Source organism: Eptatretus burgeri, chromosome 17 (assembly GCF_056783735.1).
Source record: "Eptatretus burgeri isolate ZD-2024b chromosome 17, Ebu_testis_v1, whole genome shotgun sequence".
In the NCBI taxonomy this organism is placed as follows: domain Eukaryota; kingdom Metazoa; phylum Chordata; class Myxini; order Myxiniformes; family Myxinidae; genus Eptatretus; species Eptatretus burgeri.
The window spans coordinates 11,962,077-11,978,195 of record NC_140977.1 but is presented as its reverse complement, the minus strand read 5'-3'; the positions used below and the strand labels follow the sequence as shown (position 1 = coordinate 11,978,195).

General features: G+C 42.4%; 1 protein-coding gene across 4 annotated transcripts in view; it reads left to right on the top strand.

The window, feature by feature from the left end:
- Positions 1 to 9,506: 9,506 nt before the first annotated feature.
- Positions 9,507 to 16,119, top strand: part of LOC147009325 (uncharacterized) — a 7,820-nt gene continuing 1,207 nt past the window's right edge. For 3 of the 4 annotated variants that reach the window (XM_085861986.1, XM_085861987.1, XM_085861984.1), the window contains exons 1-5: positions 9,507 to 9,653; positions 12,286 to 12,443; positions 13,557 to 14,748; positions 15,531 to 15,597; positions 16,066 to 16,119. The exon at positions 16,066 to 16,119 is cut by the window's right edge. In XM_085861986.1, coding sequence (XP_085718112.1) covers positions 9,591 to 9,653; positions 12,286 to 12,443; positions 13,557 to 14,748; positions 15,531 to 15,597; positions 16,066 to 16,119 — 1,534 coding nt within the window. In that variant the 5' untranslated portion in view covers positions 9,507 to 9,590. Of the gene's footprint in view, positions 9,654 to 10,031; positions 10,469 to 12,285; positions 12,444 to 13,556; positions 14,749 to 15,530; positions 15,598 to 16,065 lie in introns of those variants that run through there. The other variant, XM_085861985.1, reaches the window with a different exon arrangement.

Here is a 16,119-nt window from a genome sequence, read left to right as displayed (position 1 = left end):
AGAATGAGACTAATTTCGAAGTCATCCCTCTCTTCAAGAAACAAAAGCAAAGCTATAAACCAACTTGTAGTGCCGGTATTCCAAGATAGCTATGCAATTATAAACTGGCCACAATTGGAGATCAACAATTTAGACATCAAAACAAGGAAACTTCGAACTATTCACAATATGTTCTACAAAAACCAATGTATACCAAGGTTGTACTTACCAAGACAAGAAGAAGTAGGTGGTCTGTTGGAGCTTTACTAAGTGCACATAACATCGTGTGTCGGACTAGAGGATTATGTGAAGAGTTCAACAGACTATTGCATGACATTTGTACACGAGCAAGAAAACAACAAACCAGAAGAGGGATCCTTAATTCATTTAGCAACAAATTTCCAAAGACAGGTGCAAATTATGGATACTATCGGGATCAAAGCTTTCTGCTCCATCTTAAAGTGTTTCTGCTCCAAATATCTTAAAGTCTAATACAGTATACTTATGATAATGTTGTTTTGTATGTGTGATTCTATCACCTTGTTTTTCTTTTACTATTATTATACTCTCACTTGTATTTTTGATACTCTGTGCTGTCATGGTACAACTGGGCACTGTTTTTGTTTCTTTCAGTGCTTATCCATTTAAAAAAATACGACACAGGAAAACAAAACAAACAAATACAGCCATAATGACTGCAAAGATAATTTTTTAAAAAGAAGAAAACCACAAAAAGAAATATCAGCAGATACACTCCAAGAAATGGGAGAATGACAAAAGAGCAGGAAGATTTAAGAAAAATAGCTTGACAGATCGACAAGGAAGGCTCATTGAAATGACTAAGAAGATGTCAAATTAGTTGGGATGGAGAACAAGTCATCATCAATGTCCAAGACCAAGGACATCATACAAATGCTTTGAAGAAAATGGCAGGATTGAGTCAATCGGACAAATGCAGATTTTGTTGGGAAGAAACAGAAAGTACCAGTTACCTCCTTTCGGGGTGTAAAAAAATTCTTGTTCGGAAAAGCTGGACACAGAAAGACATGACAGCATCTGCAGAGTAATCCACTTGCACATCTGTAAACATTTCAACCTTTTGCTTCCAGAACAATCATGGAAACACAAACCAAATCCGATCCTTGAAAATGAACATATAATGCTCAAGCATGACAAGATGATCTCATCAACTGTGGACATTACAAACAAAGCATTGCAGCTGGACATGGTGCTCAAACATAAAAAGGAAAAGTCAGCATTGTTTGATTGAGGTTTCCGTTCCCAATGACTTCGGACTAAATGCCACAGAAATTAGGAAAATGACGAAATATCAGGATCTGAAAAATGATGTCAAGAGGATGTGGAAATTGAAGAAAGCTGAAATTGTACCAGTGATAGTTGGAGCAATAGGAATGATGAAGAAAACCATCACTGAGTACTTAATCATTCCGGGGAATGTCACCACAAACGGGCTACAAGTGGAGGCTGTCAGGTTCAGTGAAGATTTGAAAAAGAGCCCTTCGAACGAGGCTATGAGAGCAAAACTTCACAGCCTGGTCCATGAATCATGATCCTTTACCAAAAAAATAGGAGATGGAGATTTTGTGTTCTGTGGGAACTCCCTCCCACCTCCTGAAACCCGTAAATGGAGATAACAACCAGTGGGAAAAGCCACAGAAGTAGTCTGTTTGTAGCAAGATTTTTGTTTGTTCATCACATTTGTATTGACATCAAGGAATACACATCAGAGAGAAGCCAACAAGAGAACACACCCAATGACAAAAAAACTATGATGAAGGCAACAACAGAAAAAACCAACACCAGCTGTTTGAGAATAACGCTAAGAGATTCTGCAGAGAACTAGGGAAACCGAAGGAGAATGTGTCAATTCCCCCTGGAAAAGATGAAGTGAAAAAATTCTGGAAAGGAATTTATGAACATCCAAAAGAACACAAGGAGGCGGAATGAATCCCAGACTTGGAAAAGAAAAAGTGACATCTCGAGGAAATGCCCCGAGTGATAATAGACTTTGAAAATTTTTTTTAGAAAGCAATTAGTAAAAATGGCAAACTTCAAACGCCCTGGCCCAGATGAGATTTTAAACTTCTTGCAAAAGCAACTTGATACTCTCCACAATCATGACACCCGAGCATTTATTATCAAACTTTTCCAAGGAGAAAAGACAATGGAAGAGTGGCATGCAAAAGGTAACACCTTCCTCATCTCGAAGTCTGAAGAAACCTAATTTCTTCACAAATATAGGAAAATTGCATGTTCACCAATAACATATAAACTTTTAACAGGAATCGTTATATGAATGAGATACCACCACCTATTATGATAAGAAGGTCAAGAGACAGAGCAGAGGGGATGTAAAAGAGAATGCTATAGAACAATACATCACCTACAACTAAACAAGGCCATACTCAAAAACTGCAAGGTGTGAAGCACCGAATTGTCCACAGCTTGGATAGATTATTGCAAAAAATCAATTTTTTGTCCCACATTCGTGGATGGCAAAATGCATGCAAGTGTACAAAATCAATCTCAAATAATCAAACTGCTTGAGAAAGCAATGGAGCTCTGGCACACCACGATGATATTGCAGCACTGAGAGGGAAAGATCGAAATACCAGGAGTGAAGAAACAGCGTAGGGTTTTCCAGAGTGACAGCCTTTTACCCCCTCCTCTTTTGTTTGATTCTGTACCCAATGAGCAATCTCATCAATGAGCAAGGACATGGATATACCCGAACATCTAACGGTATAATTTTCACTAGTATCAGGAAAGGTGACACATCTACTACTCATGTGTCTGGATGACTTAAAACTCATTGCGCCAAACAACGAAAAATTGGAAGAACAATTAGAACTTGGAGAACAGTAGTTTGATGACATTCAAATAAAATTTGGTCTTGATAAATGCACCAAGTGCATATTTCGAAAAGGTAAACCAACAAAATTGGATTCCTTCAATATTGACCAATGTTGAACTTCAACATTGAGCAACAATACAGGAGTTAGAGGATGAATCATAACTGCAATCGTTTTGAACTGAGTAAATTCCTGCTGTGGGACAATTTGTGAAACCTGACAACTCAAAGTAATAATCACTGATGCGCTTGATTTCTGCTACACCAAAATGGGATCAGCATTTGTGGGATATAACACGTGGTGAAAGATGGTTGAAAATGTTTTGAATACGTCTTTATTTTTGTTTGTTTTTCACTTTTTGATAATGGTGTCCATAAATATTTTACAGCAATTTTCTGCCTCATTTTCCTTTTTCTGGGAGTCTTTGATAAAGTGTCCATCCATCACAAATGTTGGAAGTTCTACAATCCTTGGTAATGTTTGTTCCAACGTGGAAACGTCAGGTTCAAGCAAGTGGAGGAACCCCCTTTAAGGTAGATACATCCTTCAATCTGTTTGTTTGTTCTTCCACAAACCAGATTATCTCTGAAAGGTTTTCGACATTGTACAATAAGTGAGATGAGAGTTTGTTTTTTTTTCAATTTCTAATTCTTTATGTCGCTGAACACAGTGTGGCTGGGGTTATCTCAAAAGGGGATTCTGATAGAAGTTAGGAGAAGGCAGGATGAGCAAGACCAGATGTACGGTTGTGTAAATAGAGAGCCCAACATCTTCCCACTGGTGGGAGAGACAATTCTTGGGAATATGTCTCCTGGCTTGAGGTTACAATGCTCTTAAGGCCTCAATTTTGACTGCAATTCAATTGCAGTTCAAGACCAGCACCAGACATTGTGGGATTCTAATATTGTGCACAGCACGGATCCTACATGGGAATCACAATAGCATAGATCCAACGATGAAACGAGAACTAGACTGGAGCGAACAGTGCATACCTCGTCCACAATCACCTCGGGTGGACCAATGTTGTGCCTGCGGTCTCCGGGAGAACCTTCTGGACCAGCCACTTTTCCTCCATTCACGCTGCTCATGGACCAATTGGATAGTTTGATTCCTATAGAGTTCATCCTCACCAAAGAGATCTTAGTTCAGAGCACACAGTACTGTACTGTGTAATACAACAACACACCATTCAAGAGTTGAACAACAGCATGCGAGGGAAAACCGTGCACTCACACAATCTTTGATAGGAGTTAATTTAACAATTCCACTCTGTATATTCACCACAGATTGAATGTTCTTGTTAAAAAAACACTTGGGAGTTATGTTTTTAAAACGAAAACCGGACAGGAATTCCTGATAAAACCCCAAACGAGAAACTTCAGCTCATCTTGGAATCTTTTTTTTTTTACATCAAACTGGGACAACGAGAGCTTAATGATTATCTTTATCAAGATCCAATCATTATTTAACAAGTACAAAAAGACGTAAAATGTCATTGCCCCTGTTGTTTTAGTGGTTTTGCTGTATGTAGTTAAAGGGAGAGGCCATCTTTGATCAGATTGAAAAATAAAGTGAGAGGCACGTGTAAGCCATCATGTACTGCGCTTGTGCCAAGCTTGAACAAAATCGGACCATGCATGTCTGAGAAATGGTTGGGGACACATTTAAGTAACAAAATGGCCACCGGTCGACCATCTTGGATATGTTGTCGAAAAAAAATGAGGTGCATTTTGTGTAAGCCATAATTCTTTCTCTGTGTGTCAACTTCAAACAAACTAATAGAATGCCCTGTCCCTAAGAAAGGATGATCACTTGTCTCTGTTATCATCTGAGCTCCAGTGTTTCAACATCAGCATTCCAACAATCTCTGAGGTTTGGAGACCGGATAGTGCTAAGATCATGGCGGCTGGTTACACCTACGACTGGTCTGGTCACTCTGATGGTTACCACACCCAAGGAGTTCCTGTAGCTGTGTCCAATAAGCTGACTCCCATGACAATTGAGTAACACCGGTCAACGGGCATATCGTGAGACTGAGGATTCCTCACTTCTTGGGTGTCATTTCCCTGGTCTCTGCACATGCTCGGACTGAGGCGAGTGATCTCCACGTGCAGGAGTCATTCAATTCCACGCTCGAGTTGTGGTTGATCAGTGCCCCAGATGAGATACCCTTCTTGTCTTCAGGGATTTCAATGCATCGACTGGCATTGATAGGGATGGTGATGAGACATGCGTTTGTCCCTATGGATCTGGAATTGTGAACCAGAATAGCACTAAGTTCCTTGACTTTGCAAGAATTTGTGGACTTCGGGTGGCTGGTTAATGGTTTCAGCACCTACAGGCTCATCGCTGGACTTGGTATTCCAACGCTGGTGGTGTGGCAATGGAGATTGACCATGTGCTCGTTGATGATCGCTGGAGGCTGATCCAGAACTGCAGGGTCTACCGGAGTGTTCAGTTCTTCAACACTAACCACAGACTTCTTGTAGCAACTCTGAAGTTGCAGCTCAAATCCAGGGGAATGGTACCATCCCAGCCTCGGCTGGATGTTGACAAGCTCCTGGATAAGAGGGTAGCTGAGGAGTTTGCGAACAGGCTGAGTGGGGATTTGGTTGGTCTGCGTGTTTTTGGGTATCCTGAGTTGTGGAGTGCCTTGAATACTACCGTCCTTGATGTTGCCTGTGAATGTCTTGGAACGCACCAACAGGCAAAGAAGAACTTTGTCTCCCAAGGGACACTGGATTCCATTGACCAGAGTTGCAGGGCCAGGCTTATTGGCAGAGCTGAGCTCTTTAGGGAGTTGAGGCATAAAACTATAGGTGCGCTGAGGGTGGACAAGGAGGCCTATGGGTGAAGAATCTGGAAAGGGGTAGAGCATCACCTGTGGTCATGTGATTCGCATCCATCTTTCAGAAGAATTTGTACATTGCGTTCCTGCTATCCCATCCCTCGGTGTACTGCAGTTGGAGTGTAGGGTGGTGGGCTTTTGACATCAGAGTCCAAAATGAAGGCCTCCTGGGCCAGTTACTTTGAGTGTCTGAACTTGGCTGACCCACCAGCTATTGATTTGGATGTCAGGGGTGTTACTATTCCTTTTGCCGACCCACCAATCAACTGTGACCCTCCTTTGTTTGTGGAAACATGGGCTGCGGTGAACCGGTTGATTGGGGGTAAAGCTTCTATGATCTGTGCCATCCAAGCTGAACTTCTCAAGGCTGCTCGAAATGCTGCACTCACGTCGTTGCATACAGTTCTGTTCTCTGTCTGGAACACAGGCATCATCGCAACTGACTGTAAGAGGGGCCTTCTTGTCCCTCTCTGGGACGAGAAGGGTGATCGCCAAGACTGCAACAGCTACCGAGGGGTGGTGATGCTCTCAGTGCCGGGCAAGGTCTTTGCTCAGCCAATTCTTCATCGGGTTCACCACGATCTGCTTGAGCACGAGCATCTGGTCTTTACACCAAAGAGGTCAACAATTGAGCGTATCCTTGCTCCTTGTTCTCCCTGAATACAGACAAGAGTTTCAGCAGGGGCTGCGAGCAGCCTGTTATGTGTTTATCTCCGCAAAGCATTTGATTCAGTGAATCAGGATACCCTCTGGAGGACTCTCATTCTTCGTGGGGTGCCACCAAAACTAATCAATCTGATTTCTGAACTATAGTCTGGTACTGAGAGTGCTGTGAAATATGGTGGTTCCATCTCTGATGTATTTCGAGTTGTTACTGGAGTTCGTCAGGAGTGTGTCCTGGTCCTCACACTTTTCAGCACTTGTATCGACTGGATTCTGGGGAGGATGTCACAGAGATCAAGCTGCGGTGCATGGTTTGGGAATGTCAAAATCTCTGACCTTGATTTTGCAAATGATAAAGTCTTTGTGGAGACACTGGATATCTTTAGAGGGCCCCTCCGGGCACTGAATAAGGAGTTGGAGATGCTGAGATTATGTGTTTCCTGGGTCAAAACTAAGATCCATGCTTTCTATAACATCTTGGATGCTGCTATCTTGTCTGCACCTGTTTATGGTGAGGACATTGAGGTCATGGAGAGATTCTTGGTGATATTCATGTTTCCACAGGTTGTGAGCCAGATGTCAACAGACATTTGGGAACGGCCTGGGGTGTCATGGATTCCCTGCATTGTGGGGTGTGGCACTGTCGGTGCCAAAGCAGGAAGACGAAAGTCTGAGTCTTTAAGTCCTTGGTGCTTTCAATCTTGCTCTGCAGATGTGAGACTTGTACTCTGACCAGGGATCTGAGACGGAGACTTAACTCCTTCATTACCAGGTCTCTTGAGAGAATCCTTGGCTACCGCTGGTCAGACTTTATGTCCAACGAGTGGTTGCTTTTACCTGTTTTGTCTGTGAGCGTCAGCTGCGGCTGCATGGACATGTGGTTCATTTTCATGACGCTGATCCTGCCAACCAGAATCTCTCAGCGAGAGACCCACGCGAGTGGAGGAAGCCAGCAGGCTGACAACGTGCCTCGTGGCGGCAGCAGCTTGTTCGGCATCTCAAGGAGCTGGGGGTGGACCAAGAATTTGCCTGGGGGATTACCAGACAGAGACCCCTGGAGTACCGGCGGAATGCAGACGCAGCGACGCATTGTTCCGGCACATGCTCCCATACCTACCCTGACCTGAATGAAGCCAAATAGCAACTTGTAGGTGAGCGCAAGCCACATTCTCATTGAATGCTTTACTTGTGGGTCAGAGTGAACAAACGTTTGGTACACTAGCCTTGCTTTTGCCATCTTTGAATGACCATGCTTGCTGTTGGGCCTCTGTGAATGATATGCAGTTGACTTGACCACAACAGGATAACATGAATTTACTAGCTTGAGCTATAACATCTGAGAAAGGTGCATCTCCATCAATCATACCCAAGAGATCAAGTTTGTATTTTTCAGTCCACATAATTTTGAATCCAACACCTTTACCAAGGCCAAATGAGGAAGCAACTGTGTCACACCTGGTAAGAGCATGAGCAGCAAGCAGATTTGGGAGGATCACCTGGTGTTTCTCGACTGCAGCATTGATGTCCAAAACAGCTCGAGCTTGTATTGGTGAAAGTCTGAGAACATTGCAGGAGACATGACCTTGGTGGCAGTAATGCAACAGAAGGATGAATATTTCCATGCCATCAGCAGAGAAGTTTGCTCCTATATACCACGAACCTGCAGTGATACAAAGCACATGGGCTCCAGATCACTGCCTGCAACCGCACCACCCCCACAGTAGGGATGATAGTCCTAAAGCTTTAGCCCTCCTGGGTGCCCCCGAGCCAGCTTTTGTGCAACAATTGTGGCAACTTTGTATTTCACCCCGACAACAGTGGATATGAAAACCTTGAGGGGAACTGGAAGCTGCGGTTGGGAACAAATGGCAGTAAATGGTCGCAACATGCACGCCACGAGAGAAAAATCAGGATTGGTGGCTTCCAGAGGGGGGGATCCAGATGAAACGGTGTACGACCAGAAGAGGTGCACTGTATTCACCAGGATCAACTTCCATATTCACCAGGATCTTATCAATTGTGACCTAAACCACAAATGGAGCATCGGATCTCTTGGTTCCTTACCTGTATTTCGGCTACAACCTGTGTCCAATGTACTTCCAATTTGTGATCTATTGTCCACTGCATCAGGGCGCACGCCAATGTGACAACCTGAAGACAGGTTCTTCGACTTGGATTGAGGACAACGGCATTTTCAAATGTCCTCACTCACTACAGGTGTCACAGGTATAGTTACTGTATCAACACAGGGAAGCTTGATGATTACCACCGCAATGCCAACGAGTTACACCAGACTTCTAGGGCACATCCAGAAGCATCAGCAAGTGGGGGTGAATTTGGTGGCTTGTGACGACACTTCTACTTCATTGTAACCAAGGGTTACCTTGTTCAAAGATGGTTTATGGTGAATAACCTTTGACTTGATAGAGATGACACGTCCGCTCTCGGTTGTCTCCATTCACTCAGGAGATGTTTCTATCACTTTCTACAGATCGGGGTTCGATTCAAGAAGAAGTTTGTGGATAACTGAGTCATCATCGATCCCAGGGATGAAAAAAGTCATGGAAAAGGTCTTCGAGTTTGTCTCCAAACTCACCATGTTGGGCGAGTCGGTGTGAATCACCACGAACTCGGATGTTCACTGACCATCCTGACCATCCTGACCATCCTGACCATCATGACCATCCTGACCCTGGTGGGAATAATATAGTAATTCAGCATCCTCCAACATTATTTACTTTATTTTAAAGGTCCACACAATCAGAAACAATAAATAATTTATTTTTAATCTGATCATATTGATTTTTAAGTAATAAACAAAGACCTAAATTGTCACATTGTCACAACGTTGTCACATTGTCACAACGTGTAATAAAAGATCGTAAAATGATATTTTAATCCAGTGGAATATTTCTCAGAAAATGATGGAGTTTCAGTTCATAAGATGAAGAAGAGGAAGAAGAAGAAGAGGAAGAAGAAGGAGAGGAGGCACTTTTATAAACTTTTCGACACTTTTCCCTCTCTTTGTTCATGATGTTCGAGTAATAAGTTTAACAAACTCGGTGAGTTTACTTTCACAAAATAATGAGTTTACTGAGATATTAAAAAGTATGACGTGTAGTAGGGGGCGTGGCCACGGTTCACTGTGACGTCACAGACAATAGACCAACGGAAAGCAGATCGTTGAACCAGCAGCTCGTCAGTTCGAGGGTTAGAGATCATCAGAGATGTTGTTCTTCATCTCGATCTTACTAGTCCTTGGTAATGGAGCATCCCGACCACCCCAGGAGGTAAGTGGAGATTGTAAATGATGATGTAATCAGGAAAGGGAGACAATGAACATAATAAGAGTTGTTTTGTTGGGAGATTGTGAAATACCTTTTTGTGGTGGGATGGGAGAGTGAACAGGTGGTTATTCCAGGTGAAACTTCTCTTGTTTTGGATTCGACAACAAAGGTGTGATGGTGAATGTAACAAGTGTGATTGAAATGTAAAACGTTTTACCAAAACAACTTTCTTGTTCTGAATATAACATCAGATGTGGTGTGGTGGTGGTGTTGTGTAGTGTGGTGGTGGTGGTGGTGGTGTGGTTCAGGTGAGGGATCAACGAAACGCTGATGGTGGTGGTGTTTGGTTATTTGAGTGATGGTTGTTGTGAGAGTGGTGGTGATAGTGATTGTGGTTGTGGTGATTGGAGTGGTTGTGATGGTGGTGGTAAAGAGAATTTAAATTGTATTTCCTGCCTGATTGATAAACTCGCAGTAATTTCCCTTAATTGTTAAATTGAACTTTATTGCCCTTTCCTGTACTTTAGAGATACCCTGGAAATAGTTTAATAATTAAAGACAATAAATGATGTAAAATAGTGGGCGTGGTCAAAGTTGAGCATCGGTTGTTCGTGGTGACAATTAACAATGGGAATTCCAACGAGAACAACAGAAAAGGTGACATAAGTAGGGGGCGTGGTCACTGTTCATTGTGACGTCAAACAATGAAAATCAGAGCGTTGAATCACCAGTTGGTGGGTTAGCGTGCACCAGAGATGTGGATTCTCTTTACGGACTTGCTCGTCCTCAGTAGTAGAATATCTCGACCACCCCAGGAGGTAAGTGGAGGTTGTAAGCTCAAGATAACTTGCTCAACAAAAGTTCAGATAAAAGGACACAAATTGGGACTTGTTCAGGTGGTTAAACAGGAAATTATTTTCATGTTCTTCCAGGGTCGGTGTGAGGGCCATTTTGTTTTCACTGATCTGAGTTTGATTCACAATGTAATCAGATTCCACTATAATCCATCGGGGTAGTGCTTCATCATGGAACGGTCAGATTTTCATCCCATTCTTTCAGAGAACAAATCAAGCTGACTGTCCATTTTTATTATTATTGGTATATATCGATGCCAAAGTGACCACAAAACAACGCGGGGCCATCACAGGTGAGTGGACCCTGAACATTGTTCAAGACAATCGATACACGATATTAAGTGACAGTGTGAATATTGTAGAATGCCTGCCAAGTGGCTTAAGCACTCCATCCAAACGGATGATGAGGAACACCTAGCTTGGTCACCGAACCGTCATGTTAAACATACACCTCCCAGAGACACCGGAACTATCAAATATGTCTGAATTGGACAAATGAACATGTTCTTAGCATCAGAACTGCTGCTTAGTGTAATTTTAGAGTTAAAATTTTGAATTTCAGCTGAGTTTAACAGATACTCGAGGTTATGGCATGTGCGGAAATTAAATACAGCCATGAACACTGGCGTCTCCGGGCATTTATAAGCACGAGCCAAACCCACGCTCTGCGCGAAGTTTCGAAAGTGAGGGTTCGTTAGGACGTCAATATATCCAGTGTTCACAATGTGATTTATCGAATTTCTTTAAATACAATGTTTCTTGTTGCATTTTTTGTGTGTCATATTCACCTTCTGAGGTAGTCAGCACGTGCAGAAGAGGGTTTTACATTGCAGACACCAATTTCTAGGAGTGGCATTACACCTCTCGGCGGAGACGGTCTGTCAACGACAAATGTAATGATGTCAGCAAATGACCGATGATGTCATGACGTCATTACGCCTCTCAGCGGTGACGTCACACGTCACCATGCAAACAAATGTGAATATTAGAAAATCGCCAAAAAATCCCAAACCTCTCTGTTTGGCACGATCTCACATAGCCCATGCTGTTCATTAGACCACAGAGCACCCGCATGCAGAAAGTGGCGACAATCCGTTCGGCAGTTTCGAAGGAGATACGTTCACAAAATATGGCTTAGCGTATAAATATAATGATTGCAATGTACCCAGCGATTCGGAGCTGTGATGAACAGGCATTTGATAATATGAATGATGAAAGTGAAAAAACAAACGTTGTTGTTCACAATTTGTTGTGGCCTGTTCCAAGTCAGGGTATGATTAAGCAGGCCGAAATTTCATGGCGGCTTCAAACCCCAGTGGGGCAACCCAGGATGAGCCTTAAGACCCCCGAGAGCGAGGTGGCCGAGGATTCGCCTGATAAAGGATATAATTAAATAAGTCCGTTAATTATCTTCAAAGGGGTGTTTTAATTAACCCCAACACCCAATTTTCAGTCGTGCACTTCATTGCAGTTTTCTTGGTATACGTACAAATATTCAAGCTGCTTGGCTTTATGTTTTTGGAGTAATGGAGGACACACACTGACACACACACACACACACACACACAGACACATACTGACACACAAACATGCACTGACACACATACATACACAAACACACACACACACACACACACACACACACACACACACACACACGCACACTGACACACACACATCTATTACTATAGATCACAAAACTGTTTGGATGAGGTTTTTTGTTGTTTTTTAAAAAATGTAATGAACACTTCTCCTGTCCCTGCCCTTGTCCATGTCCACAGATTTTCCAGAATGATCCTGGGGATCAGGGAATGATGGACAGTGTTCTTGACATTGTCGTCGTAGCGATTGCGTTGCTATTGTTCGTCGGTGTCATTTCACGTGAACCATCACGTTGGTTCAGAAAGACATGTCACAAAAAGAAGTGCTGCATTCACTGGTGAGGAACACGAGTGACTTTCATCACGATAAAAATGTGTTCATCCAAAGGGACAAGATAGCTCAGAGATTAGAAACAAGTTCACATTGAATTCTTACAAATAATCAATTCTGATAAACGAATGTCTGGTCCAGTGAGAGCAGGGGGAACCAGATCATGGGAACCGTTAAACACTCACCATAAGGTTTGAACATTTCAAAGGAGATCAGATTGGGTTTTCTTCTTCTTACATGATTTTAAGTCTTCACAAAGACATCTCCTTGTTTTTGTTCCTCGGTGAAAGTGTTTCCCCAATTATAACTACCAAGACCAAGTTTATGATTAATGGTAAAGAAAACAACAAAAGTGTCGAGTGGACGGTCATGTGATCGATATGACAAAGGTGTTTTTGGGGGCAAACTCGATTCAGTGCTCTGTTGTAGTGTGAAGGTAGTGCCACAGTAACTGTAGTAGTGTGAAGGGTAGTTTGAATCTGGTTGGTTTAAATACAAGGAATGTTTCAAAGGAATGACACAGGTTGATCACAGTGTAATACAGGAAGATGTGGGATTGGGAGTGGAAATGAAATGATGAAACATTTGATATTTAGGAGACAAGTTGGACGTCAACGAAAGAGCAGCAATGGCTGGAAGGACGAGGATAAAATTATCTTGGAATAAATGGAGAGAGTTAAGAGGAATCCCAACAAACAAGGATGTGCCAAGGACAGGAAAGATGGAATTGAGGGAGATGGGAAACATGGCAGGAACGTGTGAACAAGGAGATGAAAAAGATTGGGTTTGGAGAAAGATGTAAATGGAGATGTTCCATCAATGGACAAACCTCGTAAAAATAGGAGAAAAGGAGGTTAAAGGAATCTGATGATGATGATGATGATGATGATGATGATGATAAATATTTACTTGTTTTTATGTTTTGGGTTCATCGTTCCACACCCATCCTTTGAACCTTGTTTAAGTTACATGTGCACGCTCCGGATCACGTGTCTGATGGTATTGCTACTCTCATGTATCATGTGTGTTGATGTTTTATAAAACCATGCATTCAATACTTCACATGTTATGAAGAACTTCATTTTAGCTTGAACTGAGTATGTTTGTTTTTATCTTACAGTTTACAATGTGGTGGAAAAAGAAAACCAAAGGAAGAATTAAAATCCCAACTTCCATTGGTTAAGGAGCTTCAGGATCAGGAAAACGAACACGTTGAGATGGAGGAAGTTCAGCAGATTGAAGGAGAAATGGATATGACGGGAAACCAAGACTTTGGTTACAAAGAACAGGAAGAAGATCGAAAAGATCGAGAGAAGGTTTTGCTCACAGAGAAAGAAAAACCGAAGGAAGGAAAGAACAAGTTGCTGAAAAACGAAGGAAACCTGAAACGAAGAGAGAAATTAGTGAAGGAAAGACAACAGAAGTTGAAGGAAAAGGACAAGGAACTCAAATTGAAAAAAGATTTATGGCAAAAGAAGGAAGAAGAACGGAAGAAACGACAAGAAGAACTGCAGAAAGATAAACATGAAGTGAAGCATTGTGATAAAAACGAACAGGAGAGGAAAGGAAAAGAACTGTTCGGGATACGGAATTACGAAGGACGCAAACGAGCAAAACGCCAAGCACATTTTCAGGGAGAAAATTCCCAGGTGTTTGTCGGGGGGAATCCTACAAACACTCCAGGTGAGAAAACAAAGCTTCTTGTACGGAAACGTCGCTCAGGAAATGAAAAGGAGAAGCAAAGTAATCAGGTAAAGGAGTGGAAAAGGGAGGAAGTTGAGATCAGTCCTGGAAAAGAAGAACACACGGTCATTGATCAGGTCCTCAACAAACCGTTTAAGGATTTGGACGAACCAACTGTGCAAAATGCTCTTTGGAAATTGAATCCGAAGAAACAGGAAGAAGAGGGACAGCTGCTGAAAAAAAAGGAAAAGGTCTTCTTAAAAAAACAACAGAAGCAGCAGAGGCACGCGGTGAACAAGAGGGTGGAAATTGAAGTGACGCCCCTCAGAATGCGTCAGAAACCTCACCGTGAAGGAAGGTTCCAACAGAACCAGAACGTTGTCGATTGGCTGCCACCCAAATTGGAGCCTCAACATCATGACGAACTGCAGCAGCAGAAACGGTACAGTGTTGTCCTCCAGCAGCAACTGAATCCTCACCGTGATGACTCACTGCAACACCAACAACACAAACAACACATTGTTGAGGGGCTGAAGGAAAAGCAGAAGCCTCATTGTGAGCACAGGCAGCTGCAACAGCAGAAGCAGCACGATGTTCAGGGACCACAACATACACAGGAACTTCAACAGGTGAGCACTGTTCAATACTTTGGGGCACTTGGGGTGAACCGAAGGCTTAGATTCACCAACTGGACTGTGTGTTCCACATTCAGCACATACAAATCAGATGGCTCCACGACGACTCACTTATAAAAGGAAATTCCATTGTTTCTCCTCCTTCGGTTGGTATAACCGTAGCAAGAGCAGCTTTCCAGCATCTTTCAGGTGCTTGAGATTGTTTTCAGATGTGGATCTGGATTCAAATCTGAGATGGGCCAGGAGTGCCTGGTGGGACTCCGTTACAGATGTGTGTTGTGGAATGGCGCGCCACGCAGTGCAATGGTAAATTTTACCCAGAACGATGATGGCGACCAAGGTTTCTAACATGGCCGTGATTTAATCTCCAACTAGACCCTCCAGTGGATGAATTGTAACTCTGGGGTGAACACACTGGGTGCAGACACAACCAACACCAAGATCAAGACATTAAATTTAAATAAATTTTGGCGTTTTGTCTTTTACAGACATTGCTGTTCATTGTCTAACAATAATAATAATAATAATATCCTTAATTGTGGAGATAATTGTAATTATAATTTTGGTGGAAAGGTACCTGATTGGCATGGTCATCTCCACGCAGGATAAATAACAAGAACTTTGTCTCCCTCGATTGGATTAGATCACCTCATCCACCTTTTCATTGATTCCCTGTTCCATCAGTGCATTTCCTTCTGTCGTTTCCTGAACAAGTCATCAAACTGATAAATATATTAATATATTTAATCTTTCATATTTTTATTGTTTTTCCAAAGGACCCTCAGAAGAGGCGCTCACTCCCTCCTCCACCTCCTCACAAGAAACCATCGAACCGGTTGGAACGTAAGTTGTCAAGATTCTTTCCTTAAATTTCAAATTACTCCAACTGTGTCTGAACTTCACGTCCTTCACCTCCATTGTGTCCTATTTTGTCTTTGTCTCACACGTATTTATAACAAATGAATATTTTGCTGAACTTGAATCCAGACAAGACCAAACATATCTGCCAATTGGTGGAAGTCTGTTTTGAGTGTTAATGTATCCGTATAAAAGTCAGTGTGTTCACCTGGATGATCATTAAAATGAATTGTGTGAAAACCTTTAATGCCAATCCAGTGGGAGTTTGTGATGAAGAAAATGAAGATGTGAAATTGAAGGCAAAAGAAAAGAAAAATTGAACCGAGATGAAGAAAGCTATTGAGAGAATACAGTCCAGTATTTCCAGGATTGTGTTGGAAGATATGATAATGATGGAGATTGTGATGACAATGCCATTGAGTGGTTTTGACTCCCTTTTGTTGATGTGTGCAGAGGAAGAAGTTGTAGTATTGGCCGCCGGATACGAGGATACGATGTTTGGCAGTG